The 16,334-nt window shown below is 49.1% G+C and overlaps 1 protein-coding gene across 2 annotated transcripts in view; it reads left to right on the plus strand.

Moving 5' to 3' along the window:
* CAB39 (calcium binding protein 39) overlaps window positions 1–7,571 on the plus strand; it is a 52,050-nt gene extending 44,479 nt beyond the window's left edge. For both annotated transcript variants that reach the window (XM_078614275.1, XM_078614276.1), the window contains exons 6-9: window positions 1,585–1,644; window positions 2,459–2,524; window positions 4,302–4,445; window positions 6,059–7,571. In XM_078614275.1, coding sequence (XP_078470401.1) covers window positions 1,585–1,644; window positions 2,459–2,524; window positions 4,302–4,445; window positions 6,059–6,238 — 450 coding nt within the window. In that variant the 3' untranslated portion in view covers window positions 6,239–7,571. The remainder of the gene's footprint in view (window positions 1–1,584; window positions 1,645–2,458; window positions 2,525–4,301; window positions 4,446–6,058) is intronic.
* Window positions 7,572–16,334: the final 8,763 nt, after the last annotated feature.

The following is a 16,334-nucleotide window of genomic DNA, read 5'->3' on the forward strand; positions in this document are numbered from 1 at the left end:
ACTACCGTGGGGACCCAGACTGAGCCCACCATGCCGGGTTCGCGAACCGGGGCTGGCACGTTTTCCCAGTGGTCGTGGAAACGTCTCACCGGTAAGGCATCACGGGGTATAAATAGTGTGATCTTTATCATTATGTGTCCACTTTGTATTGCTTCACATGTTGACTGGCAGCTGTTCACGGCTCCAGCTGCAACAGGGCATTACAGGTGCTATAACCTGTGCCTCGCAGGAAGAAGGTCCCAGGTTTGTTTCCCAACTGGGGGGCACCTTTCTCCATGCGTGGAGTATTGTATGTTCTCCACCTGTTTTGCATGAGTTTCCTCTGGGTTGTCCCGGTTTCACCCCCCAGAACTATAAAACACACTCAATATCAATCTCGCTTCAAATTTTTTATTTTTGTATTACCCACACATTACGAAGCAATCCTCTCCCCATGCTGGCAGACCGATTAATCCCTATTGCTGAGTCAGGTGCTGATTCACCTTTTCCACATAAGGACAGCTGCCACTGGGAGTGCCCTAGGATAAACCACACAGCAATCATCGCCCCTCCGACTGGCAGACTTAATTACCATCACTAAGCCAAGTGCTGAGCCACCTTCCGCTGCACAGGGACGGCTATCTATAGGGGGATCGGCCCTCTAGGATGTGACGTTACGTGACAGAAAGGGCCCACCGGTATACACCATGAAAACTCATTCATTCGTCTGTATTGTATGTATGTACATATTCTTAGGTTTTTTCGGTGAAGTCACGTAGGTAAAAAATTCAAATTAATAAAAGTAAAATAAAATAAAAAATAAAAATCACGACGTTTCGGAGGCAACACAAGCTTCTGTCTTCAGGTGGAACCGTCACAGCCCGACAGCTGTATCAAGTGAATGAGAGATTACAGGAGATACCACTCCGTATATAATGGTTGAGGGGGGGGAAGGGCCAGGAATGGCCCACTTTTTATTATTATGGTAAGGTGCGGTTTGAGACTATGAATAGACTGCATAACAAAAGACTGAGCCTTTATTATGGAGAGGTTCGGTTTGTGACTACGCCTAGCCTACATAACAAAATTCACAAACCGAACCTCTCCATAATAAAGGCTCAGTCTTTTGTTATGCAGTCTATTCATAGTCTCAAACCGCACCTTACCATAATAATAAAAAGTGGGCCATTCCTGACTCTTCCCCCCCCCTCAACCATTATATATGGAGTGGTATCTCCTGTAATCTCTCATTTACTTGATACAGCTGTCGGGCTGTGACGGTTCCACCTGAAGACGGAAGCTTGTGTTGCCTCCGAAACGTCGTGATTTTTTATTTTTATTTTACTTTTATTAATTTTAATTTTTTACCTACGTGACTACCGAAAAAACCTAAGAATATGAATCCTTGCAGTCACGAAAGCTTCAAATCTAGAATGTATGTACATAGCCAACCGTGGAAATCGGAAGTGCTTTACATGTTGACTGTGAGTTGCTCATCGCTTTACTGGAATCTGTTTGTGTCATTACCAGGTGACCAGTATTATGCACTGCAAACTAATTATTACGTGTTCTGTGATTTTATGATTTTCGTCTAATCAATTGCAGGACTTGCTGACCAGGCACAAAATTATCTGCGCAGAGTTTCTGGAAGAGAACTACGACAAGGTGCGCGCTCCCCGATTCCACCGCGACCATCGCGTGTGCACTCCCTGATTCCACCGCGACCGTTGCGCGTGTGTCATTCGCTTGCACTCTTCTGCCACTTGCTGTGTGACTCTGCGCTGTGGGACCCGCCAGTCTGTAAGCTCTCATCACGAAGCCTCCTCTGCCAGATGGCCACAGCATGAATTCCAGTTAATGACCGCTATCTTCGTGCGAGGTGATTTATAAACACGCTCTTGTGCATGTGCGTCCGTGTCTGTCTTTTTGGTGGCAGTTAGCGTGACCAGAGTTAAATTCCCGTTCACGGCCAACATCAGTGATGATTATCTCAACTGGCATCGCTTCGGTAGCCTTGGCCTCAAAATGAGTACCTGATGCAGCGTATAAAGATCACCACTAGGGAGACAAAGGTGGCTGGGCGTGGGGCTGGTCGCCCACCCCCTCATGTGCCATTCATGCCTATGTAGGTGCTCGCTAACAGCACTTGCCCCAAATGTCTGTTAAGGCTATACAGGGGTTATTTGTATTGTCTTTAGGGAACGCTCATGTCAAGTTAGATTCCTGGTCATGGCCAACACCAGTGACCATTATTCAAAGCCATTCTGGGCCTATTCTACGGGCGACTTCACCTCATGAGTACCTGGTGCGGTGTGTAAACATGGCCACTTTGGAGACAAAGGCGGCTGGGTGTGGCGTTGGCCACCCACCCTCTCATGTGCTGTTCCGACCTTCATAGCTGCTCGTGAACAGCACTTGCCCGAAAAGTCTGCTAAGCATGTATGGGGGGGGGGATCTTTGTCTTTTTATATGTGTGCAGGTGTTTGGAGAGTACGAGAAACTGCTCAACTCAGAAAACTACGTGACCAAGAGGCAATCTCTGAAGGTTTTCATTTCTAATTTACTTCTTTTTCCAACACTGCATGGGTCGGGGGGACCCCTAGGGGAAACTTCTGGTGGGCCACAGTGTTGTATACATTGAGGCTGGTGTAATTGTAGTGACTGTACTTGTCACTGTGTGGTGCCGGGACTTGCGAAGTCACGGCCGGTAATGTTGTCATTGCGGGCAGCCCGGGTTGCGGGCTGCAGTACCAACACTAGCGGTGGTTGGGTGAGCGCTGGTTAGTACGGAGGCACCGCGAGTAGCGTGCGGTGCCGGCATCCAGTGAGGGAGCGAGAGCGAGGGTCAGCCAGCCAGGGTTACCCTGGGGCATGACGCTCTGGCTGACCTGTTGTCACGTGACCGGACGATACTGGAGGGGGGCCACTGTTGGACGGGGGCCGAGGGGCAGTCACGTGGTTCCGAAGAGCTCTCGGGAACATTCGAGAAGGAGCTCGAGGAGCCTGGAAGGTGGGCGGGGCTGAGGGCGGAGCCAGCCCCAGCCCGGGAGCATCTAACGAGAGCTCCGTGAGGAGCTCGGGGTTCACGTCGGGGAGAAGAAGCCTCTAGCCACGCGGTCCGGGACCCAGCTTGTGGTCCGGACCGGGATAGCGAATCGCGTCTAGTTCTGCCATAGCGTGGTTAGATGGGCATTCGAGACTCGAGCGTAGGTTGTGTAAACTGGTGGTTTTGAGTCCAGAGATGGATCCTACAATACAATCCGTGGTGAGCTGCGTTGAGAAGCGCCCTGCTGCTGCTGAATCTGCATCAGCTCCCGGTCACTTCTGGTGATCACTTTGATGATGCCATTCATGCCGTGCAAAATATAAGAACTAAACTATAAACTATTTTTTATTTTACCAAGTTTGGCCCACTGAGCTATGCAGCTCTTTTTCAGCGACCTGGCTACAAAGGATAGCTCATCAAAGTGACTTATATGGAAATTTACAGCAGCCAAATACTCGAAACGCACGTTGATTCTAAATGTGGAGGGGAAAAACCGGAGGACCCGGAGAAAATTCCACGCAACCACAGGGAGAACATGCAAACTCCAAATATACAGCAGGCATCAGAGTCGGAATTGAACCCACAACCTCCTCCATACCAGGCGAGGGAGATAACATCTCGCTAATGCTTGCAACGCTCTGTGTAAATCCACTTCCCGATGAATGACTCCCCAGCAAGCTATTCATCTTTGAGCACATGTTCACGGCCGTTTCCTCTCTGCGGACACCGTAACATAGGAATAGGCACTGTTTTAAAATATGCCGCTTTACATGTTTGTTGTTAAGAAATGCCGGTATAGTGTATCGGCGCATACCGGCACAATTCCACCACTGAGTGTACTTGTGCTTGCTAAAGCATGTGCGTGTGTGTGTGTAGCATTGTATGGGGAGCGGTCGTGTAGCTGTTAGCACAATGCACTACAAATCCGGCGACTCGAGTTCGATTCCCGCTCACGGCCACCAACATGATGATTATCTAAACCAGTTCTAGGCCTCCACTAGGTCGACTCGGCATCAAATAAGTACCTGGTATAGTGTGTTAAATCATCGCCACTGGGGAGACGAAGACAGACGTGGTGTTGGCCACCCACCCCATCATGTACCGTGCCGGCCTTCATAGGTGCTTGCGAACAGCACTTGCCCTAACAGTCTGTTAAGGCTATACTGGGGGGGTATTTGTCTTTGTAGCTATGTGTGCGAGTACCTGTGTACTAGTGCATGTGTAATCTTGCTGAAGTACACGTGTGTGTGCGCGTGTCCCCGTGTCTCTCCACCAGCTCCTGGGAGAGCTGCTGTTGGACAGGCACAACTTCACCATCATGACACGCTACATCAGCAAGCCCGAGAACCTCAAGCTCATGATGAACCTGCTGCGCGACAAGAGCCGCAACATCCAGTTCGAGGCCTTCCATGTCTTCAAGGTAACGCGACGCACACCCACACGCACGCACACACAGAAACATGCACACATGCATGTCCGCCCTGGGGGGGGGCGCGCAATCTATCTCGCCTCACCCACGTGGTTTATTCAGTCTGGCTCTGTGCTCCCGTGGCTCTGTCCCCGTGCTCTCCCTCGCCGAGCCTGCGCCTCGTTGGCAGCGTGTGGTATCGAGAGCTCCGTCGCCCATTAACCGTGCTGTGACCCCTTCGGAGCCACCAAGACCTGCATCGCGCGGGGGCTGCCACATTCTCCACAGACGGAACAAAGCCAGACACATTACCCAATTCAGCATTTGTCTGTCAAATCTGTGCATTATACTGCAAAAACAATAGCGGTACCAGATCTCAGTGCAAATCAATTCCTGCCACCCCCCAACAAATATGCCAATTCCTGGGCAGGTGGAAATCCGGGTGAGTAAATAGTGTGTGAGTGAGTGGATGAGTAACTGGGTGACTTGCCAAATGAATGAGAGTGAATGATTGAGTGGGTGGGGGAGTGACTGGGCTAGTGAGTGTGTGGTCGGGTTTCCAACTTTTCCACAGTCAGCCTAGATTTATCAAAACTGTCCTGTAACAAGGTTCAACCCAATAACGGACGCATCAATGCCTGCCACTCAAATGCAGATGCCAATTCCTGGACAGGTTGGTAACCCTTGCTGGACCCCTATGGGGTTGTGCTGTCACACTTGCCTCACTGAAGTAATAGCCTGGTGGTGGTGGCACACACCTGTGGTCCGGTGCTTTGATGGCAATGAGCTGCCGACTCAAATCCACTGGGGCAGTAACGTGGTCGGGAACCCATCTGTGTGGACAGATGAGCCCTGAGATTTTTCCGCGAGGGTTAGTACATAATTATATATAAAACATTTAAATATAACATTTCCCAGCTCTTTTTAATTGTACACGTGTGTGCACAACACATGGCCAGCTCTTTTGTCAGCGCCTCAACTCGCCGAGGGGCCGTGTGGGCTATGTGACTATGCCACGCTGGTCACTGTGGGTTGTTGATGGTGGGGGGGGGGGCATAGACGTGCAGTACAACAACAACTGCTCCTGTTTGGTTGTTTTTTAAAGTCTAATTTCTTATTGTTTCTTTTGTCGTTTAAGTGACTCAAGGTCACTCTTGAACATGAGACATATTTATGTTGAACTTGTTTCGCACCGTACGTAAGCAACCGCGCTCATCGGAGGTGCGGGGGAAACTAAACACAAAAAGCAGTTTTAAAGAAATACGTTTTCAATCTAGATTTGAAAGTGCATAGCTCCAGTGGCTTCCTAATATCGGAAAGAAAAGCATTCCAGAGGGCCGCCAAAGTGCATCCGAAAGCGCCGTGCGATGCAGTGACCGTATTTGTTCGATGGCTAGCCAGAAGCCGCTGCTGCCAGGCTAACTGGAGTTTGGTCTCTGCTTGAACCCTCAACTCGGTTAAATAAAATTATCTGCAGCTTAACGTCTGGATGTTAAAGCGATTAATCCTGCCGCTGCCACTGGAAGCATAGTCCCAGCACAACCACCCCTCTTCGTATTCAATAACGGACGGCGATCTCCTGGCGGGGCGGTCGCTCGCTCGCGTGCGTCTGCTTGTGTTGGCAGGTGTTTGTGGCGAACCCGAACAAGCCGCAGCCCATCCTTGACATCCTGCTCAAGAACCAGAGCAAGCTGGTGGAGTTCCTCTCCAAGTTCCAGCAGGACCGCACGGACGACGAGCAGTTCACCGAAGAGAAGAACTACCTCATCAAGCAGATCCGTGAGCTCAAGAAGCCGGCGCAGTGACGAGTGCGCACAGGCAGGCGGGCGGACGGGCGGGTGGGCGAGCGGGCAGGCGAGACGCAGGGAGGGGCAGACACGTGCACGCGCGTGCGTGAGTGCTCGCGGGTGTGTTCGTTTGTGGGTGCGTGTGTGCGCTGACGCGGCGATGCTGGTGGGTAAAAGTAGGGGCACCGCGCACAGGGCTGCCCCTTGCTGCTTGGCACTTCCCCCCCCCCCAACCCTCCCACAACAGTGTGCGGTACGTGTACCACGGTGCAGTTTGCAGTACAAATACCATAGTACATCGCATCACTCGCTGCCTGCCATGCATAGTGTGCAGTGCATGTACCACGGCACGGCGCTCGCCCTGCGGCACACTTCGCAATGTGTGTACACCATAGCACGCTACACCCTGCTAGCAGAGGTCTCTCTGCAACCGTATGGCTGCGTCGCAGTCCCCCATACTCTTCCGTACTCCTCTTCCGTACTCCTCTCCCGACTAGCGCAGCTTTGATTACACAGCACGGAGTTTCCCCACGAGTGCAGCGTACGTCGTCTACTTTGCACCACAGCTTCTTGTAGTACTTGCCCTGAGGCAGCAATGGCGTGTGACGTCTGCTCCGCAGTTTGCGTAGCACCCCCCCTCCTCCACATTGATTAGCTCCCTTTGCCTCCACCACAGTACACTGTGCCTTGCTGCAGCGCGCACTTGAGCACAGCGCCACCCCATGGTGCTTTAGTGCGCCGAACCCACGCCACACCACACCGCACCATGGGCGATGCAGGCCCTAGCACGCAGCTCCCCGTGCCACTCGCCCATACCTGGGCGACTCAACTACGCGGTCTCATCGGTTCCGTGGCGCTATCGATTCTGGTAACTGGTCAGGCCAGTTAAGTATCGTTAAACTATGACTCAATTTCCATACAGGCAGATACAACGTTTAATTTAGTCCATTAAATTTTGCTCAAAATGTTTAATGGACTAAAGCAGCACTTATCCAAAAATGTGAACTGGAGACCCAGAAAATCGTACAAATCTCTTCAGTTGTGTGCTATGCGAGACCATTAAGGGAGCGAGCGCTCGGCAGTCGCCGCCTGCACTCGCCACTGAACCGGTTCAGCACGGTTACATTCCCGACCGTAGCCGTGCGGGTTCCTCCGTCGCGGCTATCGCCACCAGAAGGGGGCACACCGTGCTCACGTTAGCATGAACAAGGCTGTGACAACAATTGACGAGTGTGGACCTCTTGCGTGCCTGCAATCGTGACGGCCTGAATCGATCCTTAACTTGAGAAAGGAAACGTTACGAAATATTAAACGACATCACCAAATTATTCACCATTTATAAAGCAAAAAAGTTAGTTTTATTTTACCAATGTCTTGGTGAAAAGAGAAAGGGGTGAATCTCGACAGGTTTTCTCGGTTGTTGGCTTGAGTCGGCTGACAGCGTGATACGTGTACACACGTGACGCGTGTTAGCACATGCGACGTGTACATATGCAATATGTGTACGCACGTATCACATGTATGCATGTGGTCCGTGTAACGTGTGATACGCACGCGGCGCTTGTTAACGTGTGGGAAGTACACATGCGCGCATACACCCGTAACATGAACGCACGCAGCGAGGGGTGGTAACGGTCGCAGTGCGTGTCAGCGTTCGTGTCCAAAGGAGAATGTAAACAAAACTTTGATTCCGCCTCAACCCCCCCCAACTCCCCCCCCCCCCCCCCCCCCGAAGTTGGTTAGACCAACGTGAATAATCAAATGAATCGTCCCGATGTTGCATCTGGAGGGACTGGATTGCTATGGCTAAGAAAGGCATGAGCCTGTGCATGCATCTTGAGATATTAAATGCACGCACACATGTGTGCGCGTGTGTGTAAACAAACACGGACAGTGTGGTAGCCTAGTGCATTGTCCCACCACGCACGTGCTGCTCCTGCTCACCACAGTATATATATATACACACACTACATATATCTATATATATTGCACATGTACATTGCATAATGGTACTTGTGCAGATATATTCTGTATGTTTGTGTGTATATATATTGTATACGTTTGTGCCGTTGTCATTAACAAACTGTCTTATAACCGAAAGAGCCAACGTGTTGGGCAAGGTACCCTTCAGCATGTATTAATTTTGTATATTTTAGTTATAAGGCAGTGTTATTAATTACAATGGTGCCAAAGAAGTTTGTGTTTCATTTGCTACACCGCTGCTAATGCAGTCCCTGAAATTTTGATGATTCATGTGCACATGCAATACACATGCAGTGTTCAATACGTTGTACATTTTTGTGGCCACGAGGTTTGTCAATCAGCCACCAATCGCTCCGTGCATCAACCTCTGTTGATTTGAATGCCGCATGCTCTTAACGTGGATTTTCATTCACCGCCGTTGGGATGATCGTTGGCCGTGGCGCTGCCCTCTATTCCTGGGCCCTCAATATCCCTGGGCCCGCAAACCCAAGATGCGCGTCGCTACTGCTTGCGGGTGCCGCTAATGCCGCCACCGCTGCCACCGCTGCCACCGCTGCCACCGCTGCCACCGCTGCTACCGCCGGGCACTCGAACATGGACTCCAGATGCCAATGGTGCGGCTCCCCTCACCCATGGCACGACCTCCCCCGCGGTGCAACGCCAGCAGAGCACGCGGCTCGCCATCACAGCATCACAAGTTAACATCGAGCTGTCAGCGCTCGACTAATCCCGTCGTCGTCGTTGTGGTCGTCATCCAGCCCCCTGCTGGGGTCGACAAAATCGAGTGTTGTCCACTTTATGGGAAGCAAACATGGTCCTTTGGATAAGATTGCCCTGAATCATGGGAATGTGGAATTTCCAGCACTTGCTCGGGACTGCTCGTGAGAGATGAGCTTTGCCGTGACGAGCTCATGTGATGGCTGCCAATTAGACTAAACACCAACATCCCACAGTGCTCAAATGAGCATCGATCATTGCTCGTCTGTTCTCAGATCCGTAACTAGGAATGGAAATTTCACATTTCTTTGACCGAGGCCAATTTATAAGCAACTCAACCAATACTGTGACTTACCAGCTCAAAGTAGTGCAGCCTTCTCACTAAATGGTGCTCATTTATTTGACTGATTTTGGAGGAATGACAATGATGATGATTTATTGGCCAGGATATTAACCCGTGCAGTGACTGTCATTCGTGAGGTTGGTGCCCTACGCACAGTCTTCCCAGCCATGGGATATTAATAGTTCGACTATTAACAGCACAGTCCGTAAATTAGCATAACGTCCGAGTTCTCCCAACTGAAAAGCCTTTGCCCGATGGGTAGTTCAGGGTTGAAAATGAAAGTACAGGTTATAATTATAAAACAAAAATTATCCTAAGATTCTAGATTCAAATCCAGCCATTGCCGTACGATTTAACCCGTGTTCTCAACCGTAGCCAAGGTTTGGTTTGGGCCCATTCGCAATAAATGCAAATATAGTTTTTTCCCCCCGACCTGCTTTCGATCTGCAGGACAGCGGTACGACTGCATTTGGCTTTTGACGAGCAGCGAATTGTTCGCCGCAGGACATGAAGGGGAGGGTGCCCTGTGCGGCGTTCGAAGTAACTCTGTTAACCATTTTTGCATCGTCATGTTCGGGGGGGTGGGGGGGCAAGAGTGGGTGGGGGCGGCCTTGACAATTGTGACTTTTATTAAGTTTGCAAAGCGATTCTATTAATAGCACGACTGAGATAGAATTGGTAAGGAGAGTAAAAAAAAAGTGTTTAATTGACCTTCACCAACTGGCTACTGCGGTGCCCTGAAGGCGGTGTTGGCGGCGAAGTTGTGGCAGGGGGCTAACAGCGCTGCAGCTTTCTCCCTCGGTGACGGGGCCCGTTGCTTTGACGCCGCTTCGCAGAAGCAAAGGGAGGGTGGGGGCGAAGAAATTTGCTCTCCTCAAAAACGTAACCACGGAAACTCCTCCCGCAATTGTACATTAACCCTCTCGCTCGTCCGAAACACACATTCATTGTCAATGTTTTCCCGCTCTTCCTTTGTTCATAATGTTGAATGAAAAACGGTCTCACAACCCTTCTAACATTTCTGGTCATTGTAACTATTTATTGGCGCAGAGTTAGTGGTGTGATAAAGATAAAAAAATGCAAAGCTTTTTTGTTGTTTTCCGATGATTTTTGTTCAATGGGTGGGGGGGGGGTTTGAAATGTTAATTAAATATATTTCTTATTTTAAAGTGCATTCAAAAGAAAGGGCAGCTTTAGCTTAACAAAACATTCTAAAGAGCTACTGATACAATAATAAAACTGGGGGTGGGAGGGAGGGGGACCTACCAAGAGTGACGCCTCCCATGTTCATTTCTCGTCGCGTGGCCAAGGACACATTTTTCTCCCGATCGATCGTCGCATCGGCATATTGCAATGGCGAATCCTTGTGATGTTATTGGCAAATGCCGCCAGCTGAAGGGGATACAAATTTGTAAGGAAATCCCCTCTTCAGTTGCAAGGAAGTTGACCGGTTTCTCTCTGCTCGTGTATCATTGCTCACAATATCCCCAATTTCTGATATCGATTCGGACACTGCTACCGGTTGTCTAATTCAGCTCCCCCCATCCAGCAAGGCCACAGGATTGAGCCACGCGCAATTAAAAAAATGAAACTAAATGCGAGGCATCACCTTTGGTCTGCCCCCCCAGCCCATGTGAAAGACATCGCTGCTCGCAGGAGAGTGTTTCTTTTTTCTGAACGTTTTAACGTGGCAAAAGTCGCAGCATTGATGAGCGTAATTTTTTTTGTACCTAGGCTTCGTTTTTTTCTCCTGCCTTTTCTCTTGTCTGCCTCTCGCCAAGTCACTCCTTATGATTGTAAACCTTGATTATATATGTCACGTATAAGGTACACGAGTTTAAATTTGTATCCTTTTTTTGTTTGTGCCTGCTTAAGCATGAATTACTTAGACCTGAATCCCCCCACCCCACTCCTGGAGTGTAGAAGGTGTGGCTACTGATGGTTTGGGGTCGAGGTTAATGGAAGGGGACCGGTCCAGTCTGTTGGTACTGGGTGGCAGTAGCAACCCCCCCCATAATTAGTCTTGATGTGTGTTGTTATTCTATTTAGAGATGCGATACCCACTCACTGCCACTAATATCATTTGCCCCAAAGTAAGGTGTTGGTTTAGAAGCAATAATATAGGCATGTCCTCAAAGAGAGAATTAATCGCGATGTAGGCAACATGAACATTGTTGCTTATTGAGCATTCAAAGTCAAAAACCAATGTCTCCATAGGTTTAATGAGCATGGGCAGCCCTACGCCGATTGAGCAAATTCCACATTCTGTGTGGTGAGGGGGGAGGAAACGGTCTTTTGTTGAAACTCATCGACCCTCGAGGGGGATTTTAACTCGTGAGTTGGTTTCTCCTCTGCATCAACACACATTTCCGGCCGTCCAGTGCGCCGCAGCGTTGATATCGCCCCCTTGAAATCGGCACCGCTTCTGTGGACTGAGACAGTGGATTCGCAGCAACCCGAGGTATCGTGGTGTCCGTGTCAAGCACGATGTTTGCTGCAGGCTGAGCGAGGGATCTCTCTCTCCCAGCCGCGAGGTGCAAAGTTCTGAATTCTGCATTTCATGCCCTCCTCACTTCTGTCCCGTGCGTGTGCTCCGATCATAATTCCTTATTCGGCGCGGTAACAATTCACTGGGCAAAGTTTCTTCGTTCGATCACGGCGCGTGTGTGTCAGATCGTTACCATCGAGAACTGAATATTTTACGATTCGTGCAGAGTGTGGAGATCGCGGGCACGTGTGTGTTACGGTGAAGACTAATGGAGCAAACGAGACTTTGGGGGGCTCGGCGCGGAGTGGCGCCCTGTTATTCCAGCTGTTGCAAGAGAGACCTGGGGAAGTTGTCATCACATTTTTTGTGTCAAATACACTTATTGAAAATCGATTTCGACTCGCGAGCTGCTTCGTCGCTGGTGTTTTTATACCCTGCCCTTGCGAGGTGACTATGTCGTACGGTGGGGCTTTTAACAACGACGGTTTGTGGGAGACAGTCTAGTTTGGTTGGTGATGACTGATGGTAGCCTTGCATATCTAAGGGGTGGCAGGCAGATGGGTGATCGCCCCCCTTCCTTCCCTCTTGAGGCCCCGAAATTTGGTTTCTTATTCATATTCAGAGTACATTGAATATATGTATTATTATCTATAATAGTTTTTTTTGGTTTGGATTGCGTAAATATAAATGTCGTTAAACCCGCCATTACCCGACGCAGCAATTTAGTAAGGTTTGTCACGTAAATAAAACTTTCCAATTTGTTACTCGTTCAGGACACCTGTGTGTTGGAGAGTAAACCCAACGGTAGTTGCACACCGATGTGCTGAACTCGTAACGAATTGGCATGTTTTATTTAAGTGACAAACCTTACTAATTGGCTGTGTTGGGTGGTGGCGGGTTTAATGACACGTTTATACTTACACGATCTAACCCCAAAAAAATATCTTAGCGATAATATTGGTAGTCAAAGCCTACGTGTTAAACTGCTTTTGTTATTATTAATGTGCATCCCTATTCGCACATGTTGACATTTTGGGACTCCCCCCCCCACCCCCTCGCCAGGGAAGTTTATAGATTTGCCTCTGCTCACAGATTTCCCTGTCGTAGCATAAATTGCAGCATTGTCTGCACAGACAAGCTCAACAATGAGTAAGCTCAACCATTACGATATCCAGCCACTTATTTGAGAGACAGCTCATCACTAGCAATTCAAGAAACCAGCAGTCGGTTCCAAATACACGATTGGGTGCCACGGTGGTGAGATGTTAACTACCTCGCCTGGTATACAGGAGGGTCATGGGTTCCATCCCGATCCTGACACTTGTATATTTGGAGTTTGCATGTTCTCCCTGTGGTCGCGTGAATTTGTCTCCGGGTCCTCCAGTGTTTCCCTCCACATTTAGAATTAACATGCATTTAAGAGTATTTGGCTGCTATAAATGTCCACGTGATGGTGATAATCCACTTTGTTGATGGCCAGGTCGCTTCCGAAAAAGAGTTCTACAGCTCAGTGGGCCTTACCTGGTAAAATAAAAAACATTAGTTTAAAGTTTATCCCCCCCCCCCTACATATACAACTTGCTCCTGTGATGGTCGGTAGTCTGTCAACACGTTATCCAACCGTCACGGTATCAGTTGAAGGCCGATAAGAAACACCTAAAGAGACGAGCGAGTGCACAACATCATTAGGTTAGTTACGCGATACTACGGCACGTAACTAATGACACAGTGCATGCACGCATGCACGGTGGCCGACATGGAAATGTTGGAAGTTCCCGGCGTGAAGCCTATTCATCACGCAGCCCACGTTCACTGCAGAAATAGGATAAGGAATAGCGACTGTTCTGACAAGTTCCGGTAATCGTGTTTTGTCGCTGTGCAAAGTGCCGGTTGCGGCATACCGGCACGTCCAACACTATGTACACATTGATATTAGTAATGCTGCATTAATTATCGCTACACATTGTCCACATGTCTCGCTTGTTGAAAGAGCTGTTGTGCTGGTGGAGGGGCGTCGGGGGGTGGGAGATGTCTCTCGTTGGGTTAAAGTATGGCGCAGTGTTAATTAAACCTTCTTGTGCCGACGACCATGTGCTGACGAATCGTGCGAGCACAGCCAGCATAATTTTTTTTATTTGCAAAGCCTACACCTGCAGGGCTTTTTAGTGCTTAGTCAGGCAGTACAGTAAGTAGTTTTCCCGCGGTCTTGTTCGGTGCAGCGTAGTTTTACAAGTTCCCGTGACTGCGTTCTCTCCCACGGCTTGCACTTGGCACTCGGGATTTCCTCCCCAAAAGGTGCGAAGTAAACATGAACATTGCTCGGCGGAATTTGTCAAACAATGCGATTTGGGATTGCGGAAAGAATTAAGGTTTTTCTCCCGGTGCTCTGGTTGCCTGCCACATGTATAATAAGCACTTATTGGCTCGAACACATCTTACTATGTAGAGGACTGCAGAGCTCTGTAGTGCCGGCTCGCCACCTGGCTGCTGCCTTCCAGCTGGAGTCTGGTTCCTCTGTGATGTGGGGTGCAATTTGCATGAACGACGATGCTGTTGTAAAACTTAAGCATTGGGAATGAATATAAGAAAAATGAATACAATACTCGCGGAATGACAATACACAACACTGCATGAAGGTTGAGAGGTCTCTCTTGAATTGTGCGATGGGCTTTTCCCACCTGGTTGAAATAAAGGATGCTAGATTGAGCTGAATATGGGGGAAAGACACAGACATGATGATGACCATTGGTGGATACCGCACTCAGTTCCCGATACCTTGTCAGGATCGTGGGAAGCGCCCAGTACCACTGGGTACTGCTCCAATGAGCAATTGCCTATATTCTCATACTGAGGCCAGTAGCTGGTATTGGGCAATATCCATTGAATGTGAGGAGTTATCAAAAAGTCTTAGGCTTGACATAAGTGCTGGTGCTACATCAAAAGGGGTGGATATTCAGTAACAAATGTGAGTTACGGATTTACCACATTTCATAGAACAAGACAATAACATGTATGAAATTGTATTTTTGGATCAACTGAAACAGTGGGAAATGTGGACGTTCCAGACACATCCGGCAAAATTCCATTGCAGGGCCTACTTTGTCGTGACTTCAACTTTTTTTTTACCAGTTTAAGGATCACCCGTGCGAAAGTAATGCGACAAGCAACCGTGTCATAGGAGGAAGTGGTGGGGCAGGGAAGCCGTGTGCTTTGCAGTTATAGTGGACTGGAGAACAGTTTCATAAAGGTCCGTATCTCCTTTTTTCCCAATCATTCCTGGCCCATATGTCTCAAAACAGCACCCGCTGTAAACTAATTTTGGAATGTAATAGAACCTGTCATTGGTGGAGCAAGAGAGTGAGAAAGAACATTGCATTGATAGCAAGTCCCAGATCTCAAGACTGGTTATCGCAATACGTGCAGGTACAGCTATTGCTGGCATTGGCCGGCCTTTAACGGTTGTGCAGGGCTGGACATCAGGAGGGGGGGACACTGACGGCCATGGTGTCTGAAAATCGTCCGTCCCTGGTGAATACACGCACGAGATGGCAGCGTGTACCCTGTGCTAGGCTCTGTGCTATAATAGCGATTGTTTGCATTGTCCTGAATGGGTTTAGATAGCAACGCTCGCTCTGTGTGCCTGCTGTAATTAATATAATTATCTGTAAACGTGCATTAGTTTAATTGCGATGAATTTTATATTCTTGTAGGGGTCAATAAACTGTAAATTGCCAATCTGTGGTCTTGGGATTTTGATTTGCATTGAAAGTGTTAGCCGAATGCCAGAGCCCGTGTTCATGTGTCCGCGTGTCCTAACTGGTTGCGAATCGGTTTGCTCGCTGCGCCAAGTACCGAACGGCCTACGCAATTGTAAACATTGGAGCGGGAGTGATGATGTCGTCCGCGGAACTCTACTTTTCTCACGTCACATTTTTGTAGCCTACGCAAATTGCCTTCCCGCTTCGATGTATGCAGTGTTTCTGTGCTCGGGCCCCTGGGTTCGATTCCCAGCCACGCACAACGTAAGTGGCAACTCGCGCTCGCTTGGGGTCTCCCCAAGGTTGACCCAGGATTTAATTTGAGTACTTGATGCAGAATGTGGACATCAGAATTGGAGAGAGACAAAGGAGGTCATGCATCATTCCATCCACACCACCCCTGCGTGAGAGCATATGTGGTCCATGGCCCAGAGTGGAAATTTGTACCCCTTAAGGATTAAGAACTTTAGTAGTACCGATTGACGTGACTAATAAGAGTGGGTTATTTGATCACCCACTCATTTCAAATGATTATCACAAAATTCACTTTTACTGACCACGTGAAGAAATTGGAACCCGTAAGAGATGTGGCGGTGGTTGCTGCTGCGGTGCCCCCTGTAGCCCTCTGTTGATGCGGCGGTTGCTGCGTAGTGGTTGTTGAAGATACAGCTGGACAGGCTGCAAAACCTCCATCGGGAGCGGCATTTGCAGCAGATGTTGCGGCATCTGTTTCACGAGCTGGCCGTGCCACCCGGAGGCGGCAGCTAAAGAAGCAGTTGAGCCTCCCTTAACAGACGTGGCATCGGCGGTGGTTGCTGTGGTGCC

This window comes from Lampetra planeri, chromosome 43 (assembly GCF_965212315.1).
Source record: "Lampetra planeri chromosome 43, kcLamPlan1.2.h2, whole genome shotgun sequence".
In the NCBI taxonomy this organism is placed as follows: Eukaryota; Metazoa; Chordata; class Hyperoartia; order Petromyzontiformes; family Petromyzontidae; genus Lampetra; species Lampetra planeri.